Source organism: Empidonax traillii, unplaced genomic scaffold (genome assembly GCF_003031625.1).
Source record: "Empidonax traillii isolate 1590-97213 ecotype Southwest subspecies unplaced genomic scaffold, ASM303162v1 scaffold93:size1158651, whole genome shotgun sequence".
Lineage (NCBI taxonomy): Eukaryota > Metazoa > Chordata > Aves > Passeriformes > Tyrannidae > Empidonax > Empidonax traillii.
Window position 1 is genome coordinate 86,791 of NW_020955286.1, and position 15,661 is coordinate 102,451.

A 15,661-nucleotide genomic window follows, 5' to 3' on the forward strand; every position below is an offset into this window, starting at 1 on the left:
GCTAATCTGGGTCTGTCTTACTAGAACTCTCACCTAGCTGTGTTTGTAGTGTAAAATCCAGCTAGCAGGAATGATTTTGAAAGTTTGGCACCCATCTCCTAGCAGTGTGTCATCCTGAATGCAATAACTCCACTTGTAAGTAGTCAGGCTTATAGCCTTGCTTTTGAAAGTCCCAGTGGGAGCTTTGGTTGCAGTCGTAGTGTGGTTTTTACCTCTGCTTATGTGCAAAGAAGGGTTCTCATTAGCCAGAAGTCACCTCTTATTGGTACAGAAGATGAAATCCTAGAAAGAAAAGCCAAGACACAGGTGAAAGTTTTTCTTTAAGTACCAAAAAGTAACTTCAAACTGCTGCTATAACTTCTGTTGTCCTTTAAGACGCTGCCTATACTGGATATATTGAAGCTTCTGAGACAATCTGTTCGGGATCAACGTTCTATCCTCACTATTCCTTGGGTTGTGGAGTACCTTTCCCTTGTGGATCATATTGCTCCTTTCCTGGATTACTACAGGAAAGTATTTGGCCTCTTGCTGCAGGTATACAGGTAGGAGACTGGGAAAATATATATATTAAGAACTTTTCTGTGAATATTTGATTATATAGTTGAGGTACTTGATGTTTGAGAATGCACGCTGGCACTAGTTTGAGATTCTTATTAAAAAAACGCTTGGTTTTTTTTGGTGCAGATCGTGAGCACTTCTTATCTTACATGAAACTGCAAAGTTTCATGTAAATCCCTAAGGTCAGGGGTTAATCTTTGATTCAAATACGTGTTATGTGTTTTTTTCATGAAGTAAACTGAAGTCTTTAAATTCCCACTTGCTCATTCTACATCAGCAGCTGCGAATTTTAAACCTTGAATTTAATCCTTACACCTAGAAGATTTCCAGTGCCTAAATATCTTCTAGCTTTCTTTCCTATATAAATGAGGACAATTTGAAGCACATTCTAGAGAATGGCTTTTCCAGTGTAAACTTAAGATGGCATGTTGTTCAGGTACATACAAAAAAGTAGAGCTTGCTCGCCGGTCTTCTAGCAGACATGCAAGTAATAGTGTAATTAGAAAGGGAATGGTTTGGGAATTTTTTCCTTAATGAAAATTGAGGTGCTGAAAACTCACACTTTCTCTTGCTGCTTCTGCTGCATGGCAGGTTAACGGTCCTTTCTGAAGATAAGAAGATGAGTTTCCTGAACAAGCTGCTGATCCTTGCAGTTCTAGGTTGGCTCTTTCAGGTAGAGTCTCCTGTGTGCACACAGCTCTTCCCTAAAGAAAAAGCAAAAAAACCCCTAAACCCCGAAATAGTATTGAAATAATTAAACCAATGCAAAATAGTAGTTTGTTGTTTTGTTGTGGGGTTTGTGGGGTTTTAAAGAGTAATTGTATTCTAATGGAGAATTATTTTCAATTAGTGAAATTGTGTGAAGCAACTTTTTTTTTTCCAAATGGAGTTCTAATTGCATCTGAAACACATTCTGTACTTATTAATCTGCATCCTTGTAAGCAAATTGGCAGCTGCTTCCTGTTAGAACTGGAAGCTCTTGTCACAAAGATGGAGAGCTAGCTGTCAGCATTGAATTATTAGGGAATTTTTTGTCTGATAAAGGGATAATGTGTGATGAACTTCTAAAATTCTTCCGTGCCTCCAGCTGGAAGCAAGGTAACTACCTACTGGGAACCTATAGGGAATGTGAAAGATGGTGTTAGGGGGAAGGTAAGAAAGGTAGCTTATGTTATTGTGATCAAACCAAATATTTAATTTTATGGAAAGGTGCTTAGGGCAGAGTGGATCTTTAGTGCTAGTTGGGGTTTTTTTTGTTGGTGGCAGGGTGGTGAGATTTCACTGTCCTCTTATCAGAAACAGTGTAAGTTACTGACTGTTGTTTGCGTTGTAACTGCTGGGTTTTCTGTTTCAGGTTCCATCAGTCCCTGAAGAGTTGTTTTTTACCACTGATGACAGGCAGGAGAGGTTTATGATGGATACTGTGACATCTGCTCAGGCTTTGGTGAGTTAGTGCAGTACCATGTCCTCTGAGTCTGTGGATGAAGATGGACCTACCACGTCCTCAGGAGTTTTAAGATCTTATCAGGCACTTGGCTTCAGGGCAGCTGCATTGAGAATATGTAGGCCAATGGATGTGATGCCATAGTTCGTCCAAGTGCCTCAATTGCATTTCATCCTGGGTTGTGAACTCTGTTACAGCTTTAGGTTTTTGTCAGGCAGGAGCCATCTCACCTGCTGCAATAGTTTGCAGAACAGGTGCCAAGTTGTGCTGGAGGATCAGATGCTGTTTTCCTACTCACTGATTATTGCAGTACAAGGTGAGCTGATAGAACTGTAGCTCTTCCTAGAAATAAGTAATAGTCATTGTAAACAGAAATAGTAAGATGGGACTGTTTGAGCAATGTTGCTGTCTTCGGGGTCACCTGTTTTCCAGTTACATGATAAAGGGTAGATGAACTGAAAATACTGTTAGCAAGCAGAAAAGCGAGTGAGTGTATACATGTGTGATGTTTCAGATAACTCCCAGACATGCAAAGGGATACATAGTATTCCTTGAAAAGTGAGGAGCATATTTGCTAAGATACAGTGCCTTTGTGGGTGGGATCTGAAGTTCCTTTTCCTCCCAGGGCCCTGCCTGTGCTGTGTAATACTGGGCTGACATGGCTCCACAGCGTGGTGTTCCAGTGAGTCTGGGGGAAGGCATTTGTGCAGGGTAATGCACAGCAGGGGGGCCTCATATATTTTCCACTGTGGATAGGTTTCTCCCTTTTGAGTAGCAGCTGTGGCAAGAGCCCTGGTTCCCCTCTTTAACCAGCAGCTTTCAGCTCTACTTCCACAGCGATCAGGAGCAAAGGCTGAGCTACACTAATAAAACATAGAGCAGCTCATTCTGTGTTACAGGGATTGACTGAACACTTGGGCTGCAAAGTTCATCATTTTACTGTGTATTTGGAATCCAGTTATTGTTTTCATGGAAAGGCAGCCCTGAAACCTTCCTGTGACCTTATGTATGGGATTTCTGACTTGAAGACTGTTTCTTTCCTGCAGTATCCTTTCAGCATTTCCTTCTTTTTCTCACCAGGACTCTGTACCCTTGGTGGATCAGCAGTTACTTTATACCTGCTGTCCCTACCTTGGTGAGTATTGGGGGTTTTTTTGCAATATAAATAAAATACATTAGTATTTTTTTTTAATTCGTTTAGTCGTTTGCATTTGTCCTTTGGTACTGTAAGTCCTTGGATCATCTTTCTTACCGCTCCTCATAACTTCAGGTCTCAGTTGCGTATGAGTCAACCCAGATAAAAAACTCTATTGCAGAAGCTCATGGAGCTGTAAATACTATCTGGTGAGGCTGGGGTAGGGAGGCTATGTAGTCAGGGTAAGTGATGTACAGGGCTTGAATACAGAGGAACAAGGGAAGCCATCCTTAAAAAGCTGGAAAGAAACATTATAAGGAGAAAGTAAGTATAACATTATTAGGAGAAAGTAATATATATATTTCCGTGCTAGGTATAGGGAGAGGTATTTGTACTGCAAGGAATGTTTTGGTCCTTGAGCACATTTCTGATTCTAGACAGAGGGGAAGAATCCTTTTGTGCCCTTGTGTTTTTTTAGATTGTTGTTTGAGAGAGTTTTTCCCTGGGATTGTCTACCATTGGTAAAATTCCTCTCTGTAGATAATAGAGCCCCATATGGGGATATGGTGCTCTGTTTCTTGGGACTTAGTAGGAAAACTAGGTTAAACCTGAATCACAAAAGCTTCTAGGGATTGAACACGTCATCAGGCTTTTCCTCTGGTATTTTTTCTTGCCTCTGTTGCAATTTTGTGTAACTCTGCTTACCTTGTTGTCCTTGTAGACTTTACCATTCTCATTTGCCACACTAAAAAGCAATGTGTAAAAATGACTGCTCCCTGATCCTTCTGAGCAAGTTCCACGTGCTAGGGTCCCTTTTTTGGAAGCCTTCTCTTTTCTATTCAGAGCCTGGCCTGCCTCGCTATGTTGTGCCAGTTAAATGTGTGGGATACTCCTCTGCTTTTCTAAAACTTCCACTTTCGTAGAAGTTGAGAGAATCTACTCTAGGAACAGGATAGGCAAAGTGAAACTCTTTCTTGAGTTTTGTTTTTGTTTTTCCCCTTGCTTTTGGCAACGATGACTGGGTTTGCACGTTTTCCTGTACAGGTGAGCTGCGTAAACTACTTGCCTCTTTTGTGGCTGGTAGTGGAGCAAAAAATGGTGGCTTTATAAGGAAAATCACTCCCACAGCTGCAGAGTCTTTAGCACCCAAGGCTTCTGTCACACAGCGGAAACTGCAGGTAATAAAATTAGGCAGTCATGAGGGGAAATGGGGCAGGAGAAATTGCTTGGACACAGTATTGTCCTAATGCTAGGGAAAGAAAAAAATTGGGCCCAGGCAGCAGGGAACATTGTGTTTAACAGTCAGGTATCCTCTCTCCCTGTTTTTGTGTTACAGTTGTGTGGCTGGGATACCCTGTGGGTGTTGAAATCCAGATAATTTCAGTAAACATTCTTGCAATTGGAACAACTAGTTTATTTATCTGTCTCCCTCTTCTTTAATATAAAATGTTGGTATGTTTCTCATACTTTATTTTGGTTAGATTGTAGCCGTGCTTTCCACTTAAAGAACAACCTGTGTAGGAGCCTACAGGATTGCCAACCTGTATTTAGAAGAGAAGATCCTTTCTTTCCAAAACAAGCCCTACGTGATGACTCATTATTAGTGGGTGCTGTCAGAACTCTCCCATTCTTCCCTTTACAGGGCATTTGCTTTTGTAGATTCAGAAACTCTCATAATGAACTTGAGTTACATGGCTAAAAGGGGATTGGGAGTGAATAATTTACAGTGATGATGAATGCTGCAGTAGCAGAAAGTTCTAATGCAGGCAAATTGCATACTTTTTAGTACATTTTCGAATGGCAGTTCTGTCCATTCCTGTGTTGTTGAGAGAAGGTTCTGGGTGGAGTGCTCTAATCAACTGTAACACTTTCTCTTTAACAGGTGGAGTTGGAACAGGCCTTCTTCCACAACCAGCCTTCTTCCCTGCGGAGAACTGTTGAATTTGTGGCAGAGAGGGTGGGATCCAACTGTGTTAAGCACATTAAGTAAGTGCTGGTAATCTGTTCTGTGACTTAAGAAGTGGCTTTACATTATAATGAGGCAAAGAGTTGATCCTTTGAACTTGTGTGTATGGGGAAAACAAATCTTCCCTCAGAGTATGCTGCATAGCAGACCACCAAGGCTATATAAAACTGACACCAGAAATGTCTTATTGCCATCACAGAGAGGAATTTTTAAAGAGATGTAGAGAGGAGGTATGAAAGGAGGTATGACGCTTAGTGTGTGAACATTGTGCAGCATTTTGAGACTTTATACCCCTTTCAGAACATTCTTGCTAATGACAGAAAAATCTCATATCAGAAATGACCTCTGGAGGTCATTGCATCCAAGCTCCTGCTCAAAGAAGGGCCAGCTTTCAGATTAGATCAGATTTATTGGCACCTTTTCCAACTGGAAAAGTTTCCACCTTTTAAGTACCTCTTAGGACCATCCAATGCTTAATTTTCCCAGGATTTGTGAAAAATGTTTCCTTATATCCTATTAGAATATCCCTTGTTCCAGCTTGTGCATATTGCCAGTCAACCCTTAGCAATGCTTTTCCTGGAAGAGTCATCCTCAGTCTTCCCTGTAACCTTTTCTTCTCCCTTCACCTTTTCCTTTTCTCCAGGCTAAGTGAAACTGACTGCCCCAGTCTCCTTGGAGGCCACATGCTCCAGCATCCCAATTATCTCAATGATTTTTTCCTTTTCTCAAATTGTCCCTGGTTTTCTTGTCCTTGGATCCCAAAGCTGGGCACAGATGCAGCCTCACGGCAGTGAGGGAAGCAACAACTTCCCTTGACTTGCTGGCTGCAGTGTTGGGATTGTCAGCCCAGTGTAATGTTGGCCTTCTTTGGATGCTGCTAACTCACTTTGTCTGCTGGGAACCCCAGATCCTTTCTGCAGAGCTGCTCCATAGCCAGGAGACCCCAGCCTGTATGGTGCACAGTCACCACCTCATTGTCTGCCTATTTCTCCCCCTTTTCACAATTCTCCTGTGTGGCAGCCCTGCCCTCCAACAAGTCACTCATGAGCTTGCTCAGGGTTTTGCACTGTAACTTGCTGAAGACCTTAAATTGTATCAGCCCTTAAGGAATGCTGGTTGTAGTGGGCCGCTGTTGACATCTTTGAACTTCTGAGCACTATCCATTGAGCATACAAGGGCATTGCTACCAGAAAGTGTACCTGTAACCAAATATCTTTCTACTAAAATCTTAAGGCTTTTGACTCTTGTCTTAGTACTGTTTTGATATCTTCATTGCCACTTTCTTCCTTGCGTACAGAACAGGGAGATGGTACAGTACAAAATACAGCAGTTGGTTCTTTGTTAGCAGAGTTGTTTATTGCATTTGAGATGGGTATCCCCCTAAACTGGGGAGAACAGCTGGGTACAGTTAGTGTGCACTGTTTCTTGTATTGATTTCAGTCTGTCCAATTGTCCTTCATTTTTTTACAGGGCAACACTGGTAGCAGAATTGGTTCAGAGGGCTGAAGCCATGTTGCAAGATAAAGTGAAGGAGGATGCTGCTAGTCATGACAAACTTCTTGAAGAGGTGTGCACTCATCTCTATGAGGAAGGGGCCCAGGCACTCATCAAAGGCAGAGAGTAAGGAGGAAAATTTATTTATTTAAACTTCTGCCTTCCCATCTCTTCTTACTGAAGAATCTATAAGCCTAATTTAGCTTGACCTGTCCCGCTCAGGTTCTGGTAGTCATAAACCGTGACTTCTGCTCTTCTTAGAGTGACTACGGTGCCTCCAGCCAGTTAATACTGTATTTGTAGGAAGGAAAAGGTGCTGTCTGTCCCTCTGCATCCAGCTTCACACAGACATCCACTGCAGCTATTGTACTTCCCCTGCTTGGAAAACCAATATTGCAGCTTGGTGCCTTGTAATTACCCTTTTCTTGTCTGGTTCTTTCGGTCTGACTGATTGCTTTGCCATGTAATGAACCCCTGAGTGTTGTCTGAGAACTTTGACTAATCCTGTGCCATGCTTTGCTTTCTTTCTTATTTTGTAGATTTTGCAAAAAGAAAGGTCCTGAGGCAGTAAGGGTGTTGTTGCCAGAAGAGACATCTGCTGCAGTATGTATATTTACTAAAACTTATTAAAGGTCCTGACTTTAATTCTGGATTGTTACTATTTTCCCATTGCTGTTTATCTTATCCCTTAATAGCTCAGGTCAAGGGAGCCTTTTGATGCCCTCATGGGAGGACTCATAGCTAAGGAGAGTCACTTCTACCAGGCTGCCTTGCATATTCTGGGTAAAGTGATACTCTAGCTCATAGCTAACTGTTGAGACTAGAATGTTATATAAATTGCGTTCATGTTGCAAGGATAATGCTTTTGGTTTAGCATCAACTTCTACAAGAGTTGATGAGGTTTGGAAAATCGAAATGGGTCAGTTGTATTGCTCAAACTAGCAGTTCCCACAGAGGTGGCAGTGCTCTGTTTATTCGTTGCATGCCAAAATTAAGCTTTTTTCCTCTAGATTTTTTTCTGACTTTTTATTGACTGTAGTGCTGTGGCTGGTAGTAAATCTCCTGTCGCTTGTTATCCTCCCTGTAAAGGTTTTAAGTAGCGCAGAAAACATTGCGGTGGAACTGGCTACTGAGAAAGCCTGTGGCTGGCTCTCTGTCAACATTGCAGGTGAGTCCTTTTGCTTTGAACTGGGGCTTCTAACCTGTGCATTGTACTTCCCCCTCCCCCCCGAGGTCAAGGGACAGATACTGTTATAAAGTACTTGGTCGTACTCATTTTTTTTTTTAGTGGGAAGTGTGCAGTTACCCTGTCCCTCCTGTGTAGGAATAAGAAGAATTCTAGCTCTAAGAATCTTATTCAGGGGTCTTTCAGGCTTGGCCCATGGAACTGATTTTTAGTTATAGAGTCTCATAGGATAGTGAGAAGAAATTCTAGGGAAAGCTCCTTCTGGAAATGTCATCTATGCTGAAGTTGTCTTAGCACTTCCAATGTATGATAGACAACTGCTCTCTCAAGCCACTTTATGGTTTACATGTACACAGAGTTAAAATCTTCTGTAAAACTTCCTGAACTGGGTGTCTTTTTTGCATGCTGAAGGCAAGTGTGGTGATTTTTCTCTGTAATGCTCTGGCAACTCTTCAGAATCTCTGAAAACTGATTTTCTTCAAGAGGTTATGCCAAGAGTCTGGCGAGGAATATTCAAGCACCATTTGCAGCCACAAGAGTTTAGTGTTTTGGATGTTGATCAAAACCTATTTTGGTAGAAGACATATGGCTTTCATGGGCACAGTGGCTGAACTGGTATGATCACACTGAATCAGCGTTCTACTTTGGCATTGCCTCCTGGCTTAGCTACTGGGTTTTTTAAACACATCAAAATACTTTGATGGAAAATGAGATGAGTTGCCCGTGGTAGCCGGCAGTAATGGGTGGCTGCCTTCTAAAACTGTGGGTTAACACACCCTCTCCGCATGTGCTTCTGCCCATTAAATATGGTGGGAGGTCAGAGTGAGAGGGTTTTGAAAGTGTAAACTGTCTTTTTTCCTTTTTTGCCATGGCCCTCGGTGTGAGAGGTTAATAGTGTTTTGAAACAATTCTGTGTTTCACTGGAGAGAAAAACTGAAGTAGACAGGACTTGTTCCCTGTTCTCTGTAGCACTCATCAAAAGAGAAGTGAAGGCAACCTTCAACAGAATGCTTAAAGTCCCAGGATTTCCCTTGCCCAGTGAGGATGCTCTGGAGCTGAGAAGGGACTGCCCTCCAGGCTGTCAGCACTGTGCTCCATTTCCCTCACAAGTCATCAATGAGATTAAGGTAGTGTTCTAACTCCTTTTCTATTTTTCACATTCGTGGGTTTTTTTGGTTTGTTGGTTATGGAATTTTTGTGGTTTGTTTTTGTTGTTGTTTTGTGGGGTTTTGTTCAGTTTTTTTTAACAGAATGTTTTGGTTCTAAGGAACTGACTGTGGGTAGTATTTAGGAAGCACAATGGAAAATTCTCAGGTATTTTTTAACCACCTGCTTGCTATCTGATCAGAGTTCCCTGTTAGGAGTACTATCTCAAATACAGGATTTCTGGTAGCATTGGCAGTGTGGCCATTTTTGATACGTTTAGCATGGAAACCGTAGTGGTGAGTGTTGTGTACAGTTGTGTGCTGAAGAGTCAGCATATCAAAATAGTTACTTTTTTGTAGATCTACTCTTTATGGAGAGTCTCCTGGACACTGCTTAGAGTAAATATTTGCTGTTGGTCCTTTCAATTATGTAGAACTTGGTAGACTATCCCATATTATACACATTATACACCAGGAATTCTTTATTGAATTAAGTGTCAGATGAATCTATACAGATCTCTTCAAAGATTTTTGCCAGTCTGCAAAGGTACCTTCATTGAACTATAATTACGGGGAATCAGAATATCCTAAAAAGAGGGTGATGATATGCGCTTAATTTTAGCCTTAGATCCAAGCAATATTCTATTCAAGCTGGTTCAAATTACATTTCGGTTATTTCTCCTAGGATGTTCTTTTTAAACAAGTTGCTGTTCTTTTTAAAATCTTGCAATCATATAACCTATGTAACCCATGAGGAAAAGAAGACTTCTGAACACCTCACTTTTTTACTTTTACCTTTACATATTCTGCCTCTGTGGTTTTTTTGTTTGTTTGGTTGGTTGGTTTTCTTTTTTGAGCTGTTTGTCTGAGCAGTAATGTTGGATATCACTGTCTTTGCTTTCCCAGCAATTGAGTGGGAATGAGTTCACGTCCTTTAAAGCTTTCTTGCTTGTGCTAAAATAAAAAGAGAAGGATGTGTTGACACTGAAGCTTCCCTAAGAATATAAGAGGGCTCTGGATTTCTCTAGCACTTCTACCCTAAACTTGCTTGCTGCACTGTCAGATTTACTGAAGAACTTTCAGAGCTAGTATTTTTAAGGAAGATGAACTCCTTGCCATCACTTCATAACATTAGTGAGAGCTGTCATAGAAAATCATACCTTGCTAAGGTTGTGAAAAATTCAGCTTTAATCTGTCTTATGAAATGTATATACTAGTTTTATTTTAATGAAAAGCCAAGGACTATTTATGAACTCCTCTGTCATAGGTCTAAAGATCTGTTTGTGGAAGAGAAGGATACTAATCTGTGAGTTACTGCTGTCTTTTTCATCAAGGATGTGCTCTGTGTTGCTGTGGGCCCACGGGATGAGGGTGAAATGATTGACTGTGTCTGGTTGGAGTGCTTGCTAGGAAGACTGAGTCAGACACTTCAATGCAGAAAGGTAAAAGATGTAAAAAAGCAACAAAAAAAGCCTTTGAGACTTTGAGCTGTCTCAGTACCTGTAAACTTGTTCGTTTGCCTTGCCTCACAAGTGAGCTCAGCTGAGTGTTTTTCATTTTTTTATACTGTGTAAATCTGCTTGTTACTTCAATTTGCCTTTGTGGATCCCCTTTTCGATTATGATCTTTTCTTGTTTTTCAGTCTTTAATGGTCTCCTGATTACAGCTCTGTGCTTCTTGCTCTAAATTGCCTACTCTTCTTAGATATTTTTATCCCATGTGAAGCCCTGTTTTATCCAGTCTGTAGTATGGGGAAAAAGATACAATTTTTTTGTGTGTTTTCCAGTTCATGTGTCCCACATCAGAACAGCAGCTGGCAAAGTGCACGGTTGAGTTGGCTTCTTTGCTGGGTAAGTCAGTCATGATAAGCTATTTAAAACTGAAATGTGTTATTAAAATTCCCTTAAATCCTTGAGGTCAGATACTGATGTATTTAGAGCTCATGGATTTTTGATTCTCTTTTGTGTCATTGAGTCTGCAGATTTTTTTGTCATTGGGTAGTTGCTTTTATTCCCTTCTGCATTCTGCAAAGTGTACATTCAGCACTGTACAGTGACTAACCATCCTTCAGATCTTTTTCACATTTCCATTGTTTTTTATTTATTGATACTTTCATTTAAATATGGGATATGTTTTCCAGTATTTCTGCCTCTGAAAAATTGTGAATGGTTTTGGTTGGTTTGGTTGGGTTTTTTTTGTTTGTTTTTTTGTTTGTTTGTTTGGTTTTTTTTTTTGTTTTGTTTTTCATAAAAGTAAGGACCTTTTCCATAAAATTATGTTTTTATGTTTTTGTTGTTGTTGTTTTTCAAAAGAATGGAAATACCTTGTTTCCTATGTATTGTGACTTCTGTGAGCATTTTCAGTTTGTTTTTTTTCTCTTGCTCTAATGTGTAAATATCATGTTTTTCTCAGCAGTAGCCTGTGATCTGAATGTAGATATTTTTTTAATGGGCAACCTTCTAATTTCCTGGTTTTAGAACCTGCTTTAAAAGTTTTACATATAAATTAATTTCTTCAGAAGGCAGTGCACATCCAATGTTGTGAAACTTATTCTAGGGGTCAGCAGTGTAAATCTGCCCTATTCCATTAGACTGTACTGAGGAAGATCTCATTTCTTCCATCTGTCTGTGTTTAGCTGCAGTTAAACACTGTTCAGCTTTACTTTCTCTTGTGTGAAGTTATGTAACTCTGCCTGTAGTCTAAACTATGGACAACTCTTCAATCTGTTTATAGATTTAAATGTTTTTACTGTATTACTCTTCTCTCCTTAGGAGTAACACCTGGGTTCCCTTTGATTAAATATTAGACTGACCTTTATATAGTCCGTTGTCTTTCAAGACTTGGGGCTATATGCCAACCAAATAGTATTCTTTGACTGAGGAGTATAAATCTCTTCCTATGTAATACTTGTCTGTATGGTTTCAAAGCTCATAATTTTACATATTTCGAACTCCAGTCCTCTTAGATTCACTGGTTTGTACTCACTAAGTGTGCTTTTGTACCAAGATGATGACTATAAAAGGAAATAATGCAGCTGTAGAAGTTTATTTTCCATCCTTTTCTCACAGTTTCAGATCATGTTCCTCTGAGTCTTGAGATCAAATCCCCAAAGAAGAGCCCCGAGAGGCTGCTTGTAAAGAATGATCCCACCTACGGCCTTCTAAAACTGCTGCTCTCTATCTGGAAGGAGGACTTTGGGACGCCTGTTCCTGTGCAGCTGATCTTCAGCAAGAAGAACATTGGTTACCTTGCAGAAGTTAAGCTGCGAGAGGTAAAGCTTATTCTGATCTGCGGAGCTGCCAACTGTCTGCTCTGGGCAGATACTCTGTGTGAGTTCTGCCTGCCCACAGTGCTCACTGGTGGCTTGTGTGAACGAGGCCAGTGGGGCTTGTTCTGCTCGTCTGCTGCTGTTTCTGCAGGGGTAGGGAGGAAAGGACAGCGTGCTACTTGTCAGGGTTTGATACCTCCCCGGGGGGCTCTCGGGAAGGTACAGTTTCATTTAGTAACAAATGGCAAAATGCTCCACTTGGTCTGAGATGTGGTGGGGACTGGGCACACATGACTCTGTAATTGGTTGCATGTAACTGGTCTTTTATCAACCTCTCACTTTTGCATGCATATTGGTGCTATAAGCACCCCAGCTATGGAGCTAAAAATCACCCTATTTAGTTGCAAGCTAAACCCAGCTTATTTCAGAGGTAAGGTAGTAATTTTTCAAGCTTTTCTTGAACAGGCAGGAATTAATACTTGGTGTGTTGGTAGACTTAGAGTTGGAAATTATGAGACTACGGTAGGACACAATGTATGAACTAGAAGAATTTTGTTCACTCATTTTGGATGTTGCTCTTGTCCTCTTTGTCACACGCGAATAAATAATGTGTTTTCTTTGGGGTCAGAATGTGGCGAAAAGAAGCAAAGTGTGAATTGTAAATGGATAAAGAAACAAACACAAAATCGATTTATTTTTGAGTTGTTGATAATTTTTTTCTCTCTTCTGCAGTGGGATTTGTTCCTTTTCTTGCTTCATGGTCTTGTAGAACATGAACTAATGAGAACCAGTGAAATAGAGAGTTGCCTGCATAGCCTTGAAGAGCTCCCTTGGCCCTCAGTAAGTAATTAGATGTGTGTGAACAAAAAGTGAAATAAAAAGTAAAACTATATTAACAGCCAATCCTTGTATTTCTGTTTCATATAGATAAGGCCTATAACCTTCCTGTCTGTCATTCCTGCTTAATGCAGCCCAAGGACTGGCTTCCAGCAAGCTTACTGTTACTTATTGTTTGGCTGAAAGCTGTACTTGTGTGAATCCAGTATTGCCCATGCAGTGAAAATATTTGCAAAAAAACTGTAAACTAGTTTGGAAACCAGCTGGCCCAGTGCCCAGCTTTCACTTCTAGCCCGAATGCACTTGCTGCGTTCGGGTTGAGAATGACATGTTGGGAAGGCTTTTTGCTGACCCAAAGTGCACTTTAAAACCCTGTACCTCTTGCCACTGGAGCGTGAGAGGAGTCAGACGTTTCTATAGGAGTTGCACTATTCTGGCCACAGCCAAAATGTAGGGAACCACCCGAATGCCTTGCTAAAGACGGGCAGTATTTCATGGCTGGTGAGCACTTGCATGTTGGAGATGTTGAACCATTTAAACTGTGGCAATGATCTTCTCTGAGAAGGGTGTTGGTATTAGGTGGGAGACTGAACAGGCATTCATCTTTGCAGTCAATTCTGTAGCTCATCCAGGGTCATCACTGGAAAAACATCAAATTGTTAATTTTTCTAGTTAAGAATTTTAGAAGGTTTAAGTAAGCCTCTTTGTTGACATTTGTTAATAAGGGTTCTCTGGTTTGTATCTGTTACAGGATTTCTTAAAAGACCTGAAAATGCTGTCCAGAGTATTTATATCAGAACATCATACAGAGGAGCCCAGGACTAACCCTTGTGAGCTGACCAGACGGTCTCTAGGTACTGTGACTGCACAAAGTTAGCAGAGGTGGACTCTGTGGACAAAAACTACTAATGAAGACAACAGATGGGATTTTTAGCATTTCTGAATGGATCGGAAGCTCTTTGTTGGGAACATACTGCAGATAAGAGGTCACTTTGTGCAAAACCTGCACTGGTCTTTCTGTTCATGGACATTTGCTGTGGTGACTACGCTGAAGGATTTACATCAACAAACGGATCTCCAAGTCAAAAGTCCTTTAAGCACCTTGATTGTGGCTCAGAGCAGCTGTTCTTTAGACTTATAGGCACTTTTTTTATTCATGCAGCAACAGGCTGTGACCAAACCCAGGAATCAATTCAAGTGGACAAGTGTCTTTGTGATCAGAGAGATGGTTCCTTGGTGGCTGTCTCTTCTCTTAACTCAATGTGATTTCTCATGCTGTCTTGTAAGAAAGCCTCTGCTGTCAGGGGAAGGAAAACATGAACCTATATGACACAGAGATGTGCCTATATTTATTTTTCATTGTAAGCTCAGTGTTGAAGGTTTGGTTTTAATTTTTTAAGACTCATTTTAAAAGTTAAATCATATTAAATACACCAGACCATCAATGGCATTAAAGGATGTAGATGCTCAAGTGGTTTTCCCTCTCTTGCTGGAAACAGAACTTGTAATTTCCCAGGGGTTTTAATAGAAATAAGGGAGAAAATGTCTGTTTATATTTTTTACTGAAGACAGTATTTTTAAGACACTTTTATAGTATGTGAACCTAAATGGCATCTGGCTGCTATCCACTGGTTTTTATAATTCTTCTTGCCTTGAGTTTGGTTTTTTTCAGTCAGGAGGTGCTGCAGCAAGAAAACTACAGCCTGGAAGAGCAGACAAAGTAGAGAAGAAGCACTGTGACACTCCCTGGAGAGCAGGTTTTGAAAGGAGTCCTTTTCTTGGAGGACAGTGGGTATTTTTCTGCCCTTACAGACAGATTGTCACCAAGGATATGATCTCCTGTTCATCCTCCCACAAGTATTTCCTTAAACTGGGGTTTGTGGCAGGAACTGCTGGTGAACAGCAGAGTGTGTTTAGATGCTAATTAGCTGTCTCATGGGATCTCCCACCCCTGCCTGGTAGCAGTGAGGACATTATTTCCTTTTGTCTAGGAGTGAACTATTAGTGTAGGTTTCTCCAGAAAGCATGTTCTGTGTTACGAACAACATCCAGGCAAAGTAAAGACCAGGGCTGTTTAGCTTGCTAATTAACTAACCTCTTCCTTGTATAAGGTGAGAAAAGGGAACATCTTGGAGTCAGTGATTTAAGAAAAACAACAGACAGGATTCATTAGGTAGAACTGTGGCTTCTGTTAAAATATATGTTATACAGAGAGAGAAACCATAGAGGCACATCAGTATCTGAACTGTACTGAGATTTGTCTGGTTTACTAAGCCCTGTATTGAAAGATTTGGCATGTTCCATCTGCATTCCTCATTTTAGGGGTTTTCTGATGTAAATGAAGAAGACAGTCCCTAAAAGTAGGTCATGCTGCATATACAGCAAGACATGGGAATACAAATTGAAGCAGCAAGTACACCATATCATGCCATACCTGCTCCCTGAGGCTATTATGTTTTGTTTTGCTGCAGATCTCATTTGAAATTGCTGTTTGTCATAATAAACTTTATTAAACATCTTGTCTCGTGTTCAAGCTGGCAGTATATAACCTCTTTGTACCAGGGTGAAGAACAAAACAAGCACCTTGCCACGAAGCGTGGGGCAGAGAAAGTACAGTAACACCTCCTG

At 40.8% G+C, this 15,661-nt stretch overlaps 1 protein-coding gene across 1 annotated transcript in view; it reads left to right on the forward strand.

Moving 5' to 3' along the window:
• The window catches only part of CDAN1 (codanin 1), a 35,788-nt gene extending 20,127 nt beyond the window's left edge, over positions 1 to 15,661 (forward strand). The window contains exons 14-28 of the mRNA XM_027881685.1: positions 376 to 542; positions 1,150 to 1,231; positions 1,913 to 2,002; positions 3,083 to 3,137; positions 4,182 to 4,315; positions 5,020 to 5,123; positions 6,574 to 6,723; positions 7,137 to 7,200; positions 7,687 to 7,765; positions 8,753 to 8,910; positions 10,263 to 10,370; positions 10,715 to 10,778; positions 11,997 to 12,199; positions 12,929 to 13,036; positions 13,785 to 15,661. Coding sequence (XP_027737486.1) covers positions 376 to 542; positions 1,150 to 1,231; positions 1,913 to 2,002; positions 3,083 to 3,137; positions 4,182 to 4,315; positions 5,020 to 5,123; positions 6,574 to 6,723; positions 7,137 to 7,200; positions 7,687 to 7,765; positions 8,753 to 8,910; positions 10,263 to 10,370; positions 10,715 to 10,778; positions 11,997 to 12,199; positions 12,929 to 13,036; positions 13,785 to 13,910 — 1,692 coding nt within the window. The 3' untranslated portion in view covers positions 13,911 to 15,661. The remainder of the gene's footprint in view (positions 1 to 375; positions 543 to 1,149; positions 1,232 to 1,912; positions 2,003 to 3,082; positions 3,138 to 4,181; positions 4,316 to 5,019; positions 5,124 to 6,573; positions 6,724 to 7,136; positions 7,201 to 7,686; positions 7,766 to 8,752; positions 8,911 to 10,262; positions 10,371 to 10,714; positions 10,779 to 11,996; positions 12,200 to 12,928; positions 13,037 to 13,784) is intronic.